The sequence below is a fragment of the Clupea harengus genome, chromosome 20, assembly GCF_900700415.2.
Source record: "Clupea harengus chromosome 20, Ch_v2.0.2, whole genome shotgun sequence".
In the NCBI taxonomy this organism is placed as follows: Eukaryota; Metazoa; Chordata; class Actinopteri; order Clupeiformes; family Clupeidae; genus Clupea; species Clupea harengus.
In genome coordinates this window covers 17,610,786-17,631,673 of record NC_045171.1, presented here as the reverse complement: position 1 = coordinate 17,631,673, position 20,888 = coordinate 17,610,786, and the positions used below count along the sequence as shown (strand labels likewise).

Sequence of the window (20,888 nt, the reverse complement as noted above, 5' to 3'; positions counted from 1 at the left end):
CGAAGACCGACCCATAAAGCAGGGGCAAAGGCCCATTGGCTCATTTTCTATACTGACACCCGGCTTGCCCAATCACATCTCTGACTAGGCCCCAGCCCTCCCCCTCTGTCCTGTCTATTTCGTGTGTCAAATCCGTGGGGGGCTGAGGGCGTCAAAATGGAAAAACTATTTTTTTTAATCTGTCGCAAAATGTGCAAAAATAACAGACATGTTTGCTGCAGGGGCAGCAGCAGCTTCAACACATCAAGTGCTCAACATTGGGCAGCAACAAGTGGAACTTGAAGGAGGAGAAGTGGCTGGCCATGACCACTGCCAGTAGAGGAGCAGGCATGTGACAGGGAGGTTGGGGAGGGACAGAGTGAGCGTGACAGGGAGGTTGGGGAGGGACAGGGTGAGGAGGGACAGAGAGAGGAGGGACAGAGTGAGGAGGGACAGGGAGGTTGATGGGGAGGTTGAGGAGGGACAGAGTGAGGAGGGACAGAGTGAGCGCGACGGGGAAGTTGAGGAGGGACAGAGTGAGCTGGAGCAGGAGGAGAGTGTAGTTGAAGCGGTAAGCATGGATAGTTTCATGATTAACAGAGACACGCAGGGAGGTAGTGTATGTGCCATGCCATGATGATGATGATGAGGATTATTAATGGAATTAATGTGGAATAGTCGCTGGCAATAAGATAACACAATAGTAACACTATCATGAAGTGAGACTATCACCTACTATTGGTACAGTAGTTTTATAGTATTTTATAGTACAGTAGGTAAGCATATTTAAGGGGACCACTATGAAGGTGTACTGATGGGTGGGGTCTGACCGATTGCAGGAGGCCGTCTGGGCCAAACATTTTTTTGTCCCAGTCCAGTGCTGGACCCAAGAGCTGAGGTAGCTGAGGTAGCTGAGGTAGTCATTTGTATGAATAACCATTACCCAAAAGTTTCCCTCTAATTTTACTATCAATTTTATGCCAGATGTAAATTACTTTTCTTCCTAAACCACAAAGAAACTGTACAAAAAAGATTAAGGTTTGAAATGTCGCATGGCATGGTCTAGCATCTGAATTACTTTTTGGTATGCTGGAGACGCAAGGGGTCTATGTCAAACTTAATTCAGTGAATAAAATGCTGGAAACAAGGTGTGAAAAATAAATTTGAAGAATTAGTCTGTGACTGCTCCCCGTCATGACATTGGGATCACGCCAAGTCGAAGCTATCTATGTGCTAATGGTTGCTTGAGAAGCTGCCTCTGGAGCGTGCCTAGGGGAATGTACCGCTGATTTCCCAAGTGGCCCTACACCATAATCCTGAGGTCAGCCACGGAGAAACACATCACAGGCTGGGTGGATCTGCAGAGAGACAAGATGGATGTCCTGGATCTGATGCCCTGAACTCCAGTGATCTATAATTTTGGAGGAGGCCCAGAAGGGGAGCCAGTGGGCAGTTTCCCAGACACTGATACGGTTTAGTCCCAGATCTCACTTGGAGGGGGTCTCTACTTAAAGTGTATTTTAACCCAGGACTCCAGGACCCCTAGTTCATCCCCTCTCCAGTGTGCTAACCTGTTGGGCAGCATTTCTGTTCATTGGAGTTTTTATAGTTGTTGGGACTTCACACAGGCAGTAGTTGAAGTATATTAATCTCAGATGTGTTCATTATAAAATGACAAGATTAATTAATACCATGCTCTGTCATGGATCATGTTTAATCATTGGGCTATTCAATTATATAAATAATTAAGTTCAATTAATAGAAGATCATAGGCCTGAACAGCACACTGCTGATCATTACTCAAGCTTGTCTTAAAGTCAGAAACAACTTGTATTTGAAGGCCACGTGACAGTATTGTTTCACAAACAACATACATACAGTATATAATCAGAAAACAGAAAAAGTGCATTCACATTCCTCTTGTACGTCATTTAAATCCCACCTCGTCTCCCCTTCCTGGACTCTGCCTCTCCACAGCCACATCCCTCTTGTTTCTTCACTTCATCCTTTTTTTGCTTTTTTTGCTCTTCTTCTTTGCTCCAAGGAAATGAGGAAGAGATACAAGGATGGAGGAATCAAGGCCAGACGCACATGTCCATTTTTTTAAGAGCATATCAATCCCTGCCAAAACTGAGCAAGGGATGCATAGACTGGTTTTAGCTATCCAACCTTTCCTTACCACAAAAATTTGCTCCGGCTTGTAATAGACTGAAACTCCAATTTGACTAAAACCTTTCAAAATGAATCAGAAGTAATATCTTTTATCCAATCAGAAATCAACAGTCATAATACTCTAGCTCAGTGGTTTTCAAACTCTCTGTGCCCAAGGTTTGGGAACCAATTAAATCAAAATGCAGAATACTGTTAGCTGTCCAGAATGCAGGATAGTACCAGCCAATCAAACCTCAGGAAATCTATAGCCAAGTAGAATCATATACACGGCCAACCAATCAGGATCCAGAAACAACTTTTACAGCGAATAATTTGCCGAATAACATAATTTACCAAGCCAGTTAACCGATATCAAATATGTTGTTTTTGGTTTTTGAAAGCAAAATTTGTTGTCCGCCATTAGTGAGAAATTATGATTAACTAGAATGCCTGCCATTTCTAATATAAATCAGTAATCATCTATAATGTGTTTTTTGGAAGATTTGTCATTATTGCTATCAACCTAACTAAGACCTGATGTACGGCTCTACACATGACCCCATTACCTAGGTTCCAGATAGAGGTTTATATTTCCCCTGATGCTATTGTCTGTACATTCCTGCACTTTCTGGACTCTCATCTTCTTTGCACTATTCCTCCTTATATATACTTTTTTTTAGACTTCTTGGACTGTTAGACCATTGCACTGTTGTATTGTTTTGCACTGTTGTATTGTTTTGTGTTGTGATGTATATTTTGTGTAATATGTGTAAGCACACTGAGAGCCACTGCACCAAGACAAATTCCTTGTTTGTGCAAACTTACTTGGCCAATAAAACCTGATTCTGACATTCATTAAGCTGCTGTAGCACTCACCTCCTCAAGCACTGGGTTGTGGTTGTTTTAGCTATTTTTCCAACACAGTGCTTTCATGGCATCATCACAACTCTCCCCAAAGGCTGCTTACTGTCAGCTGACTCTCGGTTAGGGGTTTCCAGGCTATATTTCACCGTTAAAACAGGTGGCGCAGCAGTGCCAGGCTAGTCCTCCCTAAGCTGTAATTCAGGACGCTACAGCAAAGCATTTAAAAGGGGGGGGGGGGGGGGGGGGGGGGGGTGTAGCAGACCTCACAGCGCCAACTCTAAACAGAATCACAAAGACAAGAAAACAGGATAACATTCAAGTGGAAGAGGAAAGAAACTGTTCCCTCTTTAAATAACCTTGCTAAAGGTAATGGTATAGGGATAGATCAATTACTGTTTCATGGTTGAATATATAAATCCCATATCCCTACTTAGCAGTACTGCTCGGGCGCTCACACAATCGATTTAGGTTATAAATTCAACAGAGGATTGATGTGATTTCGCCATGTTATACAAGGAATACAAACATGGCAAGACCCTGAGGACGGACCAGTGAAGTGAAGTGTGATGGGGTTTGACTGTGAATGTAAGACAAGCTGCAATTTCTAGGCTTTTCGCAAGAAGTGAGCCTGTTTTTGTTGCTAAAATCAACTACTGTTGGGTGAAAACTCACTAAAGTTACCTCAGGACTCTCCGGAGTTGCATATAGCTATATTTATTCAACAACAACAAGCTTGTCTGGCTCACCCACGTCCCGGCAGGCCAGAGAGAGGCACGGGCCCTCTCTCAGAGAGAGAGAGAGAGAGCGAGCCCGGACTCACTCCCAGACTGCAGAAGACGAGAGATAAGCTAAATAAAACACATCACACAAGGTTTATATAGAAAGAAGTTAGCGTTCTCTGACGCCAAAACACTTTGTCAGCAGAGATAACCATGTAGTGGGTCTCTGATGTTCGAGCTCATCTTACTATGCTTTTTAGGTAATGCAACAGCAAGGTGGAAAAGGACTACTAGTTCTTCTTATCAGTCCTTGCTTACACACACACAGAAGTACTTGTAAGCACATACACAGAGTTAGAACCGTCAGCACATTACCCATAAATATAAGGGAAGCAAACACACTAGACATTTTCAAAAGGCAGCTTAAAACCTTTTTACCAAAGCATTTAATGAACTCTGTACTGGTTATATATCATTGCACTTAAGTGACTTACATTATTGATTTTATCTTGCACTATTTATACTTTACTATTTCATTGCTCTTGCTGCTTGTTTTTATTGATTTTATGTAAAACACTTTGAACTGCAACTATGAAATGTGCTATATAAATATAGTCTTATATACTTACTTACTTGCTAGTGTAGAAATGACGTCACTGGGTGTTGCTGTTATGAAAAAAATGCATCTCACTTGCTATTGGTTTATTAGGTACTGCCTCTCTTATACTAATAGTGTGGGTTGGATGTTCTCATGAAGTATTTGTTTATTGTTATCCAGTCTGGGGTGTTTTGCATGAGTGACTATGCAGGACATTTCACTATTTTCCTGCTTTTTCAGGTAATGATCATGCACGACGGCTTCAAATCAGGACTGTCTCAGTGAAGCTGGGAAATCTCAGGCCTTGTGTCCAAAGCCTTGCGTAGAATTCATACTAAAACATAGCGTATGCATGAAGCTGGAAAGGTTTCAAACACCTTTTCTTTGAGCAGCCCGATCCTGGACTCTATATTGACCTCTATGCCTGACATGTCCTCTAGGCCATCTCAACAGATCTCAAATGTCCAGCACATTCAGAAAAAACACAAACAACTTTAAATACGAAGAATACATTCATATTATACATGCTGTCTTGGCCCTAGATTGTATTGTTATAGCTCTGCAGCAGTAGACAGTCAACTCATCACACTTTCACCTTCAAAGTACATTACATACCTGCACTATGGTAATCACCTGTACTTAGACCAGTGTCCCACACAAAGTCCTGTCACCTACATTCACCCCTAAAGCCACATGTGTAAACTGAAACCTTTGCACCAGGTGATCCAAATAATACGCTGCCAAAGGGGCGTAATCAAGACACTGTTTTTACGTAGGCAGTGTAGGCGGAGCTCAGAAAGTAATAAATGAAGGTTACGCACTGTCGTGTACCAGAAAACATCTTAGCAAGCCTGTGAAGTTTTAATGATGGTTGCCACGGCGAGGATTGTCATTGTAATGCTCGGTTTGATCGGTAAGTTGGTCTTTCACGACAGGCGTCTATAAATTCCACAATGCAGTAGATTTTCTCATCACCGTACAAAATTTCCCAATTCCAAATTGGCAAACTCAATTTGGCGTGTCATACCTCATAAACTACGTAGGACATGTCGCGCTTCTGTTTGTAGCTAGTCATTATTTGGCCCAGATGCTCTTTTAGTTTAGGGGTACGTTGACTGCGACGAGCCATTTGCTACACCTTATTCTCTAACTTTGTTTGATGCGCATGCTGAAATGATTGAACAGTCCTTGTAATTTGCCTGTTTGATACGTTTATTTGTTTTAAAAGTTCTGGCAACAGGAGCATATATACCAGATGGTGCAACAGAGGTGAGTGAACTTGTCCACTAGTATTTATCTAAGAATGTTGAGTTTGGATGCGTGGCATGGGTTAAACCGTTACATAATGTCATTTTTCAGCCTGACTGTTCGATGTTCTTCCTTCCTATCTGCACCCGCGAGTATGATCCTATGTGTGGGACAGACGGCGTGGAGTATTCCAACGAGTGCATGCTGTGTCTCCACAACCTGTAAGTTGTTAAATATGGATGGTTTATCCTAACGTGTTGTAATGTGTTCTAAATAGTGTTAATGAAGTGTACATAGTGTCAGATGCCTAGTAAGTATTTTTCACGTTGTCCTCGGAATTCATTCTGTGTATTTTACCTCCACAGCGAACAGAAGCAGAACATCTTCATAAACAACAAAGGCCTATGCTAAACCTTAGGCCAATGATGCCTTCACATGGCCTACATGAACTGAAGATGCCAGGTCCTCCAGTTTCTTGTGGTTGACATGGCGAAGCTCCTGTTGCTTTCACACATGTTAAACCCCTAAAGAACTATATGTTACAGACTCCTTGTAGGCTATTCCTCTGAACGTTTGAGTAAAAACTTTCATTTAATCTTTTAGTTTTGTGCTTTTAGTCTCTTAAATCACGTTGAACAGCTTTTCACCACACCTACAAACACCTGTGTGGAGATTGTCCAGACTTGCCTAATTTCGACATTGAACCAACCGGAGAATGTTTGGAATTCTGTTCTGAGGTGTTGTCTATCGTTTCTTAATATTATTAATAAAATGTTGACTTAATTCTTGGTGTTGTGTTTACAGACCCTAGTAGTGCAATACGATAATATCGTAATCGTGTAGGCTCTGTACACTTTTTATAAAGTAGCCCAATTCAGGAGGTGAATGAATGAAAATACATGTACACAGGTGCATGACGAAGGCCTATGCCGAAACACGAACACATCCTCAAAGGGAACACACAGGATATTTAATGTGTAATGGCCAAGTATATTCAAATGTACAAACACTACAAGCAACGGCAAAAACGGAACCATAGTAGAGTTTGACTGTACAGCGGACAGAGGCAAAAAGGACACAGAGAGAACCACTTAGCAAAGGCTGACCTCTAGCGTTCATTTGCACGAACCGCAATCTCGCACCTTCAAAACTGCGGCTAACATTTGGAAACATGTTTATTTTTACAAGCATACAACAAGACAAGATTTACATTCACAATTGATAAGGTTTACTTGTCAACCCCGTCCTGAGAATGTGTTTGTTTGTACAGCAGCTTTGGTTGTGTATTAGGTAATTTCTTTTCTAACATTTGAAGATGGGTGCAAAAGCCTTGGGTGAAAGAAATTGTTCTCAGGAAAACAAACTGGAATTTACACATCCATACAGAAGGTAAGTACATGCCTACGAATTCACTGAAGAAATCAAATAATGAGATCACACCTAATGCAGAATTACCAGTTTTCAAGGCCAGCGGATCTTGAATTTACAGCCATAAACAAGCTGGCTCATTATCCCAGTTTAGCAGGAATGCAGTGGGAAGAAATTAGGTGAACCTTCTTATATGCTGAGTGGTTGAACTCAACAGTGAGGAGTTAGTGTTGTATTGAGCTTGTGACAAATATCACCATTTGAGCACCTATGAGAGAATAGCTGAGGATGATTGTATTTCAGCGTTGAAGTTCTAAGTGGCCAACTGGTGCAGTTATCCAGGTTTTTGTTCTCTCAAGTTCAATATCTTGTGTGTAGGTGAAGTACTGCCACCATCTTTCTTCTTCACCTCACACACAACACAGTTTTGCCTGGAAAAAAAGGGGTTGTGAAAGGTAGTGCAATTTCTTTTGTCTGCTAAGGCACCAATCTGAAATTTAAACCTGTAGGAGACACATGTACACGGTTTCCTACACAAAACTTGCTCACAACTATCTCTGAGAAAGCCTCTTTCAGTAGTTTGTGCGTAGGAACCTTGTACGGCTTTATTTGAGCATGACCACCTAACAGCAAATGACGAATGTCTCTCAAGCCCCTGATAAATGGAACCAGCTTCTACGGCTAAATTAGCTTGATCCTTCATGCTGAGAGGCTAAGGCAGCTGGCTGATGCTGTCTGAAGTTTGTACGAGATGGTAGTTATGGATTCCTGCTGATGCTGTCTGAAGTTTGTACGAGATGGTAGTTATGGATTCCTGCCGATGCAGAGAAATAGCAATCTGAAATGAGTGCAGCAGTCGTCTTTATAGTCAGAAAATAGAGAATTATGATAACAGATAAATGAACATATATTTTACAGTCATACAATTTGAAACATACATGTACAGATTGGTTAACACAATCATTTAATTGAATACATAATCATATTTATATTAAAACCATAACCGGGACCCGGCTTTCTCATTTGCCATTAGTGTTCCACTTCTACGTCAAACTAGTCAAAAGTGCAAACAACATGGCAGCCTTTATCCTGCCCCACTGGTGGTGCTCTACCTCCATCTGCCAAAGAAGCCTTTAGACCTCAGAGTAAAGGTTGTTCCAGCGTTTAACATTCCCTGGACCGATCCCCTTTTGGTTTGGTTCTCTCATATCATCCTACGTCCATTCAACCATTGTCTTTAAAGGAAAGAAAGAAAGAGACAACAGAAAATATATACATGAAACATAGAAAAAAAGGGGTGATTGTCATTTTTTTGAAGTTATGTGCTGCTTCGAGGACAATGTTCCAAGATCAAAGGCACTGAAACACATTTGTTTTTTTTTTCCTGGGTAAAGACTCCTCACTCCGGGTCCTCTTGGCTTGTTTTTCCCCTGCTGCTCGCTGGGCAAGCTACACAACAGTTCCTCACCACAATCAGCTCTGTCCATTAAACATCACCACCATGATCGCCACAAAGCAGTTCTCTCCGTAAGAGAATCAGGATAGTGGTTGTGGATGTTTGGGGGGGGGCTACTCCATGAATCCATAGAGTCATTAGCCAAGTGGTGGTGGGGTTGGATTGGACCCCCTCTTGTTCGTAAGCCAACCCACCCCCAGGCCGACCCTGCTGGGTTACGGGCGGTACGTCTTGATGACGTCCTTGATGGGCCTCCTGCAGATGGGACAGCAGGCATTGATCTGCTTCTTCAGCTTCAGGCCGCACTCGTGGCACAGGCACATGTGGCCACAGGTGTAGATGACCGTGTCCACCTCCTGGTCGAAGCACACGGTGCACTCGCCAGTCTTGATGACGCTCTCTGGGGAGGGGAGGGTGGGGGAGACAGGGGGGCTCAGGGGGGAGCTGGGGGCCGTGACTGGAAACGAGAGAGAATACAACAATCATCTATCTAATCATCTTATTGAAAGAGCTGAATGTAGTTGTGTCAAATGCAGTGAATTCATTCTGGAGGACTACACTCCCAGGGCATTTTACCATGGCATTTTACCTCCTGGGTGAAACTTAGTAAAAACGAACTGTAATACATACGTACATTTGTCTAGGACCGGATGTTTAGGTGACTGAAAAGCCTACACATCCACTTGCTGTATTGTACCTGCATTGGCTTGCTGTTGTAAAACTTGCCCTTGCATCACTACATGTTACCTTTGGCATATCCGTCACCAATGAACCAACCCCCTCTAACCTACCTAACCTGCTCCAGTTCACCTTTAAGGCAGTACAGATTCTACATCAACAACCTCTAGGACACACAAGATAAATGTAATGTAAGTAAGTCAAATATATATAAATCCAAAACAGTATGTTTCTAGGCCTAATTATAATTATGTAAATATAAATTAATATCTCAGAACTGGGAAGTGTTTTTTTTTTCCCTCTCATCCTTTCCTCATCAGTGTCACCTAAGACAATCAGATCAAATGTATGATTAAAAAAAGGCTGAAGGTGTCACATATAGCCTTTTCCCACACAGAGAAGCCTCTGCTGCTAAATATGTTCCATGCTGCAGAGTATTGTGATTAAGTGCACAGGCACAGCATACTCATACGTATATGATCTATAAGTTCCACCTAGTCAGATGGCTCTGAGTAAAACTAGTATACTTTGAAAACAACCAAGCGCACAACCGCGTCTGTGCTGCATGTGCTGCACACGTTTGACGCTACAGTTGAGCTTTGAGTTGAACCTCTGAGGGTGTGTTCTTTGGAGATTAAGCCAGGAGTTTGGCACATCCAGAGGCGGGGGACTCACCCAGAGAAGACTCCGAGGCAGAGGAGGAGCGGTTGACACTGAAGGCCAGGTCTGAGTCGCTGTCGTCAGGCGAGCTGCTCTGGGAGATGGAGGGAGAGCTGAGGGGAGGGCTGGCCTGCAGAGTGCCTGTTCAGAAAGACAGATCATGTCCTGTGTTGTTAATAAAAAACCTCTGATGAGTTGTGACTCATCTTGTGAGGGGTTCTGAAGCTTTCCGTCTGAGTGCTTAGAAGATGCTATACTTTCACTGACCGAACTGGAGACTAGAAACTTATCATGACGATAACACAGAAAAGGCCGAAATCCTGCTTTACTTCCTGCCATTCTTTGAATCTGTGCTCTAACTTGAGGGACTTTTTCATGCCGAGGTCCTCAGAGATGAGTTACATAATGAGGCTTGATAATACGTCTTTAGAGCTCTGGCCAGCGGCGACGCGCCTGATCCCAGAGTCCAGCAGAGTGGTGAGAGAGAGAGAGAGAGAGAGAGAGAGAGAGAGAGAGAGGGATTATGTGGGAGTGATCCCATGAGCCAGGGAAGTCACGGCCCAAAATAAAGTCAAGGCAGACAGACTCAGGGGCCAAGCACGCTAGCAGACATTTTCTTTGCTTTTTCAACAAAATGTCAGAGTTGGAAAGACCATATAATAAACATCTCTCTGGAATGAAGGATTCCCATGGAAACAACTGACTTGAACAACGGCCACGTCTGGGAATATTTTGGTTGATTAAGTACAAATCAGTGGGGGAAAAAATATACTGATAAACAAAAAATGAATATGTATTGTTGTGTTGTGTTCTTCATTGCTTCATACATCACCAACAGATCAGCCAAAGAAAACCCCAAAAGGAGGAAATACCAGCTCAACAACTTCCACTTTTTTCTAACCACCGCTGAAAAACACCCCGTGCTGGACTTTCCCAAGTGCAAGTTTTCCGACACCTTTTCACCCGGACTGACAGCCCAGTGACTGTGACATAGGTGTGACTGACAGCCCAGTGACTGTGACACAGATGCGACTGGCCTGAGACACCAATTAGAGCAGCTGTTCCTCCGTGTTCATCCCCGAGCCGAGGCCATTTAGGCCGAGATGTGGCTCAGCGACGGTCCACACGAGCAGCGCCATAAGCAGTCAGGCGCAGCAAAGAGCTTAAAATGCCTGACGTTCTTCGCCGCAAGTTCAGCAATCCACATGGTGGCCATTTCTGCTTTGTTTTACAGGGAGGAATAGATACTGTTGCATGGATACCATGTCACCAGCAGTAATATTAGGATATATAATTAAGAAAGCAAACATTGGGCATTTGGGGTGGAATAGCTCTCTCTCTCTCTCTCTCTCTCTCTCTCTCTCTGTATATGTGTGTGCATGTGTGTGGTGTGCTTATTAGCTGTGTTTTATTGAAGCATACCTTGTCCTTCATGTGTTCAATATAACTACTCAACTGAAAGCTGTTTTTATGTGTGTGTGTGTGTGTGTGTGTGTTTATTAGCTGTGTTGTTTTGATGCTTAGTCGTCCTTTATATGGTAATTGCTCTAATTCACAACATTTTCTAAAACAGTAAGAGTGACTATGACCACGATCTCAACCTCGTTCTACAATCATTGTTAACTGGCAGATCATGTATTTGAATGCCTGATTAACACACAGCAACAGCAGCAACTAGAAGAGCACTCTGAGAGTGGAGACACAAAGCCAAATAGCCAATCTTGCAATGTTACAGAAAGTGAAAGAACTAATCTTGGATCCAGTCCTTGATCTGGATCCACTCCAAAATGTAAAGGGTTCTTTCTTGGCCCATGCTCCACCTCTCCTCCACCAAGTTTCACGAAAATCAGCCTGTTAGTGTTTGCCTAATCCTGCTGACAGTCAACCCAAAGTGAAAGCCTAAGCTCCTTGGCGGAGATAATAAGAACATCTGGCACAAGGGCCAGTTGGAGTGACTACACAGTAGTGGAGGGGTTGGATCTGTGGAGGCGTTGTTCCTCAGGGGTGTTTTACTCTGACATGTTTGTCCTTTATTTCCTCCAATTCAAGACATTTTCTTTTCTCGCTACACAACAAAAGCGACCTTGACCCTTGTGCTCTAATTATCATGGATTGGCAGAGTCTGTCTTTGCATGCTTACTTCAGACACGGGAGGAACTACTGTAGTCGTAAGAAGCCCTGGCAAACATGGACCCACGACATAGAACAGACCCTCTGTTTAGTCTTGTCCTTGACGTCCCCGGCAACCACCTGACACTTTCAACTTTCCTCCCTCAGGGTCCTGAGGCCTAGTACAGTACAGTGTGTGTAACCGTGTCTGTGGAATGGACAGCAATAGAATTTAAGCTAGGTGGCTATTGAGGTAGAGGAACAGCAGAGAAAACTATAGGCTTTTTAAATACAAAAAGCAACACCAGTCTTTGGTGTAGATTGACTTTATGTCAAGCGATCATCTGATTTTTAGGCCGTATGTCTGATTGATCGAGCTTGTGTGCTGAGAGGCGTCTGCAACAGCGGAAAGCTTACACAGCAGCATACTTTGGAGACGTGCACGTCCATGTCCACGTTGCATGAATGCAGATGATTTGGACTACACCAGGGCTTTGAGTCGGTTGATTGCTGCGTGAAAACCTCTAACCCACCCCCCGCCCCCCTCAGACCCACCCTTTACTCACCCAGGATCCTGAGACGGTTGACGGCCCCGTGGAGGGTGAAGAAGGCCCAGAGCGGCTGGGAGGAGTCCACACACAGCAGCCTGCCGCGGGCGCCTCCGTTCACCCCGTGGTGCACCTCCCCGTTGGGCAGCAGGCAGAAGCTGAGCACGTCTCCGGAGCAGGGCATGGGGAAGCCGCGGTACACCACCCAGTACTCCTTTCGGTCCAGCAGCAGGTTGGGGTCGGAGGGCAGGTCGCAAGCCTGCAGGCCGGCGGGGTCGCAGGAGGTCATGCCGAAGAGCAGCGTGCCCAGGTAGGGCAGACCCAGGTGGCCCACCTCCACGTAGAGCGTCTCGCCGGGCCGCAGCGGCCGGTCGCTGAACACCAGCGTGCGGCTGCCGTCCAGGAAGTGCACGCAGGCGGCCGTGCGGTCGGCCGACAGCACCACGTCCGAACCGCGCACCGGGTGGAAGTGGAGGTCCGAGTCCAACGGGGAGGTGCGGCCGCGAGGGGAGGACGGCGGCGCCATCAGCCTCGGCCCGGCTGAGGAGAGGGTCAGAGGCGGAGGGGTGGTGGACACAGCGGCAGAGGGGTTGGCAGAGGAAGAGGTAGGGTTGTTGAGGGCGGAGGAGGAAGAGGGCGATGAAGAACAGCAGGGGATGAGCTGATTGTAGGGGCCCAGCTGCAGGGTGGCCATCTTGGCAGCTGCCGCCTGGCTGCTCTCCAGCTGGTTGTTGCTGTAGTTGGCCGAGTCGTGGCTGCTCTGCGGCAGGTAGGCGCTCAGACGCACCGCGCTCAGACAGCTGGCACCAACACTCTCGGCAAACGTACTCTCTGGAGAAACAGAACAGGAGAAAGAGAGAGAGAGAGGGGGGGGGGGGGGGGGGGAGGGAGAGAGAGAGAGAGAGAAGTTGCTTAATGCTTTGGCAATACCACTGCATTAATTGCCATGCCAGTGAAGGAGGTTGAAATGAATTGAGATAGATAGATGCTGTAGGTAGATAGATGTATAGTGAGAAAGAGAGAGCAGAAGAATCTCATGAACTTTAGATAATGAGAAATGCTTCCGAAATAATCCTGTGAAATGTCAGAACGTGTAATTTCTTCAAAATGGCAACCTGTCTTAACAGGGACTGAGGTTCTGTGGCTGTGTAACTTAAGACACCAAGGTTTAACATTCAAAGATGTAAAAAAGAGACACTGAACCATAACATGGAAACTAAATTGAAATTGCGCAGCTGACACAGACCCTTTCTTCACATTTGCTTGCATATACAGGCAATTTGTCATCTTGTCTCATGGTGACACTTGCCAAATCCAATTAGGCAAGCGGAATGAGATGAGGCACCATGGTTACACATGGTTACATGGTTACCACCACAGCTAATGTGTCACACTGTGGCCGACCCTCAGTTCAGTACCCACTAATCACGCACGTCCTCTGATTGGCTAATCTCTGCTGACGCAGATGTCACTTCCCTTGCCGAACTTCTTAAGAGCCCCCATTCATCAGCGTCCGGTTGCCGAACGGAACATTATATTTTGTTTTTGTTATCCTCTTTTCGACAACTCCTCTGCGTCCTGCATGGCAAACACACTAAATTACTGGCTCAGTGTTTATGCATACAGCGCTCAAACACTGCCAGGCCTCGATAAAACTGAAGCAGCTTAACGCCACTGCTGCTGCCTCAGGCCCAGACAGAGGCCACCTTAGGGGCGCTTGCTGCAGCGTGGCCCCCTGGGATACTGGAGAACTTTGGCTTCATCTGGGAGCTCAAGGCGGGGAGGGTTATGGCAGTTATTACCAAATATGGTCAATGCTCCTGTCAGTCAGAAGATAAACACAAGCTGCGGTGACTCGGAGAAAGACAGAGGGAGAGAATTGGAGTGAGGGAGACAGATAAAGGGAGCGAGAGAGAGAGACAGAGAGAAAGAGAGATAGAGAGGTCACTGACTCATCTTCAGGTTGTCATTATCTGAACTGCCAGTATGGCTCTGATCTCCCCTCACATACACTCATACACACATAAACACGTTGCCGCCCACACACCACACAGACACACAGTCACAGTAACACAGACACACACAGTCACAGTAACAGACACACACAGTCACAGTAACACACACACACACACACACACAGACACACACACACACACAAACTTACAAAGTGACACACTCATATATATATACATACACACACAGTCACATACATGCATATACACAGTGGCACTCTCACACACACCCCGAGTCGGTGATTTAGTAGCCGAGCAGATACAGAGCACTGGGGAATCGCAGATAGCGTCCATTGTGCCTCTCTACCACCCATCAGCAGGATACAGCACCTCTCTTGCACACACGCACACACACTGACATACTCACACACACATACACACGCACACACGCACACACACAGTGTGACATACTCACCCCCTGCCTCCCACACACACATACACACACACATACGCACACACACACACACACACACACTGACATATCTCACACACACACACTCCTCCTCAGCAGGCTCCGGCGCCTCTCCTGCCGCCCCTCCTATGCCCTCACGGAGGCCCTGGAGGGAGCGGGCCAGGGATGGAGCACATCTGGGAAATGACACACTCTCTCTTTCTCCCCGATGGCGCCTGCCATCCCCCCCTCGTCCTCTGGGACACATCACGGCGGCCGCGCGAGGTGGCTGTTTACGTTCCCCCACCACCTGCACTAAATCACGTGGCGCACAATGCTTTTATCGCCGCGACCTAAATACACCGCTCCCCTCCTCCTCAACGGCCGCTTTTAGCTGCCCAGAGGGGGTAGGCGTCACACACCCAGGCGATATTTCAGGCACCAACAGCGGGTCACACAGGACTCGCAGGAGCAGTCTTCAGGCCCACGCGTTCCTTTCCGTAGCAGATCTCATTTGGCCATCACAACCAGGGCCTGGCAGGGAATGTAGAGCACGTGTGGAGCAGGAATCCAGCACTCGCCACTCACTGAGAGGAAGCGAGGAGCTACACTTCGTTTCGAAAATCTTTCAAGCACCTATGGTCAGCTCAACCTGTTTCAGTTCGAATCAATTCAGCTCAGTTCCACTCAATGTCATACAATGGAGTACAAATACTTTTCCCATCCATGTGGAGTACCGTTAAAAAAAAGACTATGGATGAAATCCTCCTAAAACTCTGATCACTATCTATCCAGTCCAATGAAATCAGTCTCTGACTGTAGCTCAACCCTAGAAGATGACCTGACCTGATCAGGAGACACCCACGCCATCAAGGCAATGATCTACCTGTCAGTCATGTGTCCTCGTCAAGGTAACAAACATGCAGAGGAGGGACACTGGGCAGGACCCTAAAGGGAGTGGGTGCATCCATTTGGCTTTGGAGTTACAAAATGGCTAACATCACACTGTAAAAGGCCTCTAGCGACTCTTTTTTTAGCTTTCCTCTGAGATTATGAGCTCTTCATATTGCTTTGCCACCTGAGCCTATTTCATCTACTAACCATTCATTACATTACTAATGACAGTATCTTCAGGTTAAAAAACAAGCACTGCTATATAACAGGCACGAAGTATTACAAAGTATACTCTTAGAAAAATAGAGTGCCATTTAGAGCCCTCTATTCAAGCATTCTTTAGTTCTCAGTTTCAAATCCATTTGAGCAGTGAAGAGCCCTTTTAGCCAATAAAGGCTTCTTTGTGTGGAAAGGTTTAGGAAGCACAGGCTTTTTATAGAGAGTAGTTTTGCCCTCCAACGGTTCCAAGAGTGCAACAGAAATTCTGACAACATTCTGGGCATTCATCATAACTTGTTGTTATGGAGGGTAAGACATTTGTGGGTGATAATGCCTCTATTATATATTTATGGCAGATGGGTTCTTGCATTTCACGCTATAATTTAGTATACTGTAATTTAGTACTATAATATAGTTTAAATATAGTTTATGTTTCATATAGTTCATACTAAGTGTAAGTGACTTAAAAAGAAGACAGAAATGAATCATTATGCATAACGCAACACACATGAATAGGTGGCTGTGTTTTGGAACTGATTTACAGGGATGAAACCATAGAGCAGTGGCACAGTGTGAAATACAGGCCCTTGGCGTGCTTTACTCACCCAGCAGCGTGACCTCCTGCGTAATACCATAGATATCGATAATCGCCCACAGGGGGCAACCGATGCTTAGCCCGCAGTGGAACAGGATGGGCTCGCCCTCGTTGATGCTGTAGAATACCCTGCCATGCCGGTCGGCCCAGAAGGCCAGGACATTGTCCCTCAGGGCCAGACGCTCGGGCAGGGCCTTCGCCCAGTATCCGGGCCGCGTCACCAGGTCAGGGCAGGCGTACTTGGGGATGTCGGAGGAGGAGAGTTCGCCGGGGTCGAGGCAGGTGAAGCCGAAGCGCAGCGCGCCGCTCCAGCCGCTGTGCACGCCGGACAGCCGCAGGCGCACCTTCTCGTAGAGGCGCACGGGCCGCTGGCTGAAGGTGATGCCGTTGCAGAAGCTGTTCTTGCGCGTGGCGCGCCGCAGCTGCGCGTCCAGCCGGATGTTCTTGCCCTTGGCCTGCGGGTGGAAGCGAGGGGGCTCCGGGGCCAGCGAGGCTGGCGGCGCCGATGTGCGTCGCTCCTGGCCGTTGCCCGGTAACGTGTAGTACTGGCGGCTGACCACCGGACGGTACTGCAGGTTTGCATCTGAGAGGGGAGAGGGTGGTGGGGGATAAGGGAGAGACAACCACAAAACAAAGCTGATTTATTTGAAAATTAACACACAAAGACAATCAGACTGTATAGGTGTCCACAGGACAGCTCTAAACAAAACTATAGGGCTGTTCCTTGAACAGTGATTTTATACATAATATATATATATATATATATTCCTAACTATACATATAGTCCTCACTGGGGCTTGGCCATTCTGCCTAAAATACATAGCAAGCCCATTTCTTAAGTCTACCACAGCGGCAATAGATCCATGACCATTTCTTTAGTATTGGCAAGTTTTAAAATACCTCTTCAATATAATGCCCAGCCCTGCTTGTCACTGGTACCATGAACTTAACACTTCATTTGATATCAGTTTTTCACACGATACTCATATTGCTGACACGGACAGTTTCATTTCAACCACATCCTGAAAAACTGGAGAAGTAGGATTTGGCCCTCATCTCCACAGCATTCACTTGGGATAAATACAACAGGCCTTGTTAAGTTTGATTAAGTCCAGATTGCTGATTCATCTGGTAAAAAAGCAGTTTCCTTTCCCACACCACCTCACAGCAAGACATGCTGTCAACCTTGGGAATAACATCCAGACTAACTGGTACTGATAAAAAAAAAATGACAAAGAAAAAACTGAAACTTGTTCCCACACTGTCCTTCATCTCTCCTCCTCTCATTCTCCTCCTCCTCTTCCTCTTTCTCACTCATACTCTCGCCCTGCTGAACTCTGTGTAAATATACTTCCCATCAACCCCAGTGGGTTGCTGCAGAAATATACATGAGGAAGTACTCAGCCTTCACCCTGGATTCTGCTGGGGATGGCGCTGTACCCCTGGAAAAGTGGCAAGTTCCAGGACGCTTCCAGCTGGGTGACGAAAGTAGCCTGAGACTCCCCATGGGGGCGTGACCACATATACCCACAGCCACCTGCCCCCTACCCCTTGCACCCCCCAGGCCAGAAAAAGAACTAAAGCCAACAACAGGACATCTGTCATTCTTAGATATGACGGACAGACAGTTAACCTCAGAGTCCAAAAACATGTTTCTCAACAGTGCTATGAATACAACTTTAGACAAATAAGCTCTCAGGAGACAGTGGAGTGTTTGTTCTCCCATCCCTTCCAAGAGTCGTATTTCAGTGTTTCTCTCACATCTTTCATAATAATCACATATTTGGATGAACTGAAAAGGTCATTTGATCTCTGTGTTTTGCAATGACTACTCGTGTAAACAATAATGATGTGAAGCATGCTAGGTATTGTACATACTTATCATATGGTGTTTGTTTTCTCTCTATCAAGGGCTAAGTGCTAAGACGCAGGCTAAGTCATCTAAAGATCAGCTCTGAGTCAACGAGCAGCCAGCCAGGAGCAATAGCTTATCATCCGCGTCTCATTTAATGTTCCAACTCATCTGTTTTACAGCCTTGTGGTAATCTCAAGGGGCAAATCAGATCTTTTAAAACCCCATCAGGAGGCCTCCGTTTGAAAGGGCAACAATAAACAATGCGCTACGCCATGGAGCAATGGCATGATAGAAATTCCCTTTGCTCCTCGGAGTAACAGTGATTATCTGTGTTGAGACCTAAGGGGGCGGGCAGTGGGAGTGGAACTGAAACAGACAATGCCGACAGGGAAATATTGGCTACCCTTGAGCAATGCCACCAAGTACAGAGTCAGAATGGGTTCATGAGAAATTATGCAAGGTCCATAATGTCCAGCATATTAATTCTTTGAGTCACACTTTCAAGTTCACCTCACCCCATGGGTCTGGAGACGCTTACATTTGACTTTTAAACACAAAACTAAACTTAGTAACTTTTCCGAGTATTTTACACTTACATTACATACGGTGCAGTGTAAGTGCCAGATACTCAGTTATCTGGTTTATGTGTCCGCCGCGCAGTGGCCTGTGTTTATCATAGTAACGATGAGAAATGCTTATATGGGGAGCCGACAGAAAAGAGAGCTCAGACATTAACAGTGGATTTTTACTGTTGCAGTTGTAGGTTGTTGTCTGGTCAAATCACCGCCTCTGGCATTTCTACTGTTTGTAAACTAAGATCTAATTTAGATATTAAGTGATAGACAGAAACATGTGTATACAGGTGCATCTCAAGAACGTTGAATGTCGTGGAAAAGTAATTTTTTTCTGTCATTTAATTCAAAAAGGACAGTGAAAGTGATTTTCTAGAATCATTACACATAAAGTGGCATGTTTCAAGCCTTTTTTGTTTTAATCTGGATGATTACGGCTTACAGCTCATGGAAATCAAAAATCCAGTATCTCAAAATATTAGAATAAAACATTTACAATACAGAAATGTCGACCGTGGGAAAGGTGATACAAATCAATGGTCTTGAATGGGGAAGGTATACGTCTCTAGTGGTTTGCTGATGATCAATGGTCTTGAATGGAGAAGGTATACGTCTTTAGTGGTTTGCTGAGGATCAATGGTCTTGAATGGGGAAGGTATACAGGAAAGTGTGGAAAGTATAATGTAATACTACTGCTGAGCAATCACACTTCGCATACTCTTGAGTAGAGGTCAAATTGTGAACTTTCAAGAGCACAAGGACTCCTCGTTAGATGATATTCATTGCTCATCCAACAGCTGGTTGGAAAGTCAAACCTTTCCTTTGTATGGTGACGTGTTAGCAATCCATGTAATTGCATAGGTTACTGTATGCAATGGCAGACTGCTGCTGCAGAGCAATCACTTTCGCATTTTCTTACCGAAATGCACCTCTAGTTGTTTCAGTTCTTCTCTGCCATAGTTGATGCATAGCCACCCGTTTCCGTCCACATTCACTCATTCCTTCCCTTACACATACAGTATTTAGAAGTGTCCGTGAGGAATGTTTACCAAACTAATCTGCTCTGGTCTTTTGGAAGCCAATGATCACACACTGTGTGCTCCATTTCCTTCATTAGGCATTAGCGCTAATTACACTGTAAACTGTCATGCCGCAATCAGAGGAGATACCTCCGCCTCGCAGCACATCTGCAACTTTTCATCAGTCAGTAGGAATGTTCCAGGGGCAGCCATCAAGGCAGGACCATCTTGCATGAAACATAAACCTCGATAGCATGAAAACACATGTGCTAGTTTATCTTAAAAGTCTAGCATTCAGAGTCAAACGTATGGCTGTCTCAATCAACAATGGCAAGGGCGAGGGCAATCGTTACATGCTGTTTGAGGATAGAAGAAGGTCCAAAATACTCATGCAAAGGGTTATAGTGCAAGCAAAACATCACTAGCATTGCACAAAATGAATACAATTAGATCGCATGTATGTGGTCTTGAATGCAGAGCTTTTCTTATGGTTGTTACTGACTTCTCTATGGACATGTAAGCATGGTGGTATGGACTCAGAACAACTGTAATTTCTGTCCGAAACATTCCTATGTTTTGAAGTTAGCGAGACCGTTTAGCTGCCATATTGGAACCATGTGTAGATTTGTGCAGATTTAAAAAACCAAATGCTAGCGCGGACAAATTTCTGGTCATACTTTATTGGCTACCAAGGCGCAAGAGTGGCAGGGGAGTGCTTTGGTTTTAAGTGAGCTTGATATGCTTTTGGAATGTTCGGTTTTCGATCACATCAGAAGCAGGAACTTGATGATGAACTTTTTATTTAGTAACTGTTATGGTTTGATTCCATTCAGTACACACACAATTCAATCTGGTTGATTAAAATGTTGTTTAATAGTTTCAACAAAAATACAAATAGAAGGAAATGGTTACCCTCTTGTATGTAAATAGACTGCACACTGGAAAGCTCTTCC

The 20,888-nt window shown here is 45.0% G+C and overlaps 2 protein-coding genes across 2 annotated transcripts in view; one reads left to right on the top strand and one right to left on the bottom strand.

Annotated features, from left to right (window-relative positions):
• The first annotated feature begins 5,067 nt into the window (after positions 1–5,067).
• On the top strand, positions 5,068–6,342 carry LOC105906275 (trypsin inhibitor ClTI-1-like). Its single transcript, XM_012834394.3, has 4 exons — positions 5,068–5,224; positions 5,540–5,580; positions 5,671–5,780; positions 5,925–6,342. The coding sequence occupies exons 1-4, from the start codon at positions 5,176–5,178 to the stop codon at positions 5,968–5,970; spliced, it is 246 nt and encodes an 81-aa protein (XP_012689848.1). The 5' UTR covers positions 5,068–5,175; the 3' UTR covers positions 5,971–6,342.
• Positions 6,343–6,507: 165 nt separating this feature from the next.
• neurl1b (neuralized E3 ubiquitin protein ligase 1B) overlaps positions 6,508–20,888 on the bottom strand; it is a 20,569-nt gene continuing 6,188 nt past the window's right edge. Inside the window, exons 2-5 of the mRNA XM_012834446.3 lie at positions 16,500–17,072; positions 12,397–13,209; positions 9,737–9,862; positions 6,508–8,840 (exon numbers count right to left, since the gene is read on the bottom strand). Coding sequence (XP_012689900.1) covers positions 8,599–8,840; positions 9,737–9,862; positions 12,397–13,209; positions 16,500–17,072 — 1,754 coding nt within the window. The 3' untranslated portion in view covers positions 6,508–8,598. The remainder of the gene's footprint in view (positions 8,841–9,736; positions 9,863–12,396; positions 13,210–16,499; positions 17,073–20,888) is intronic.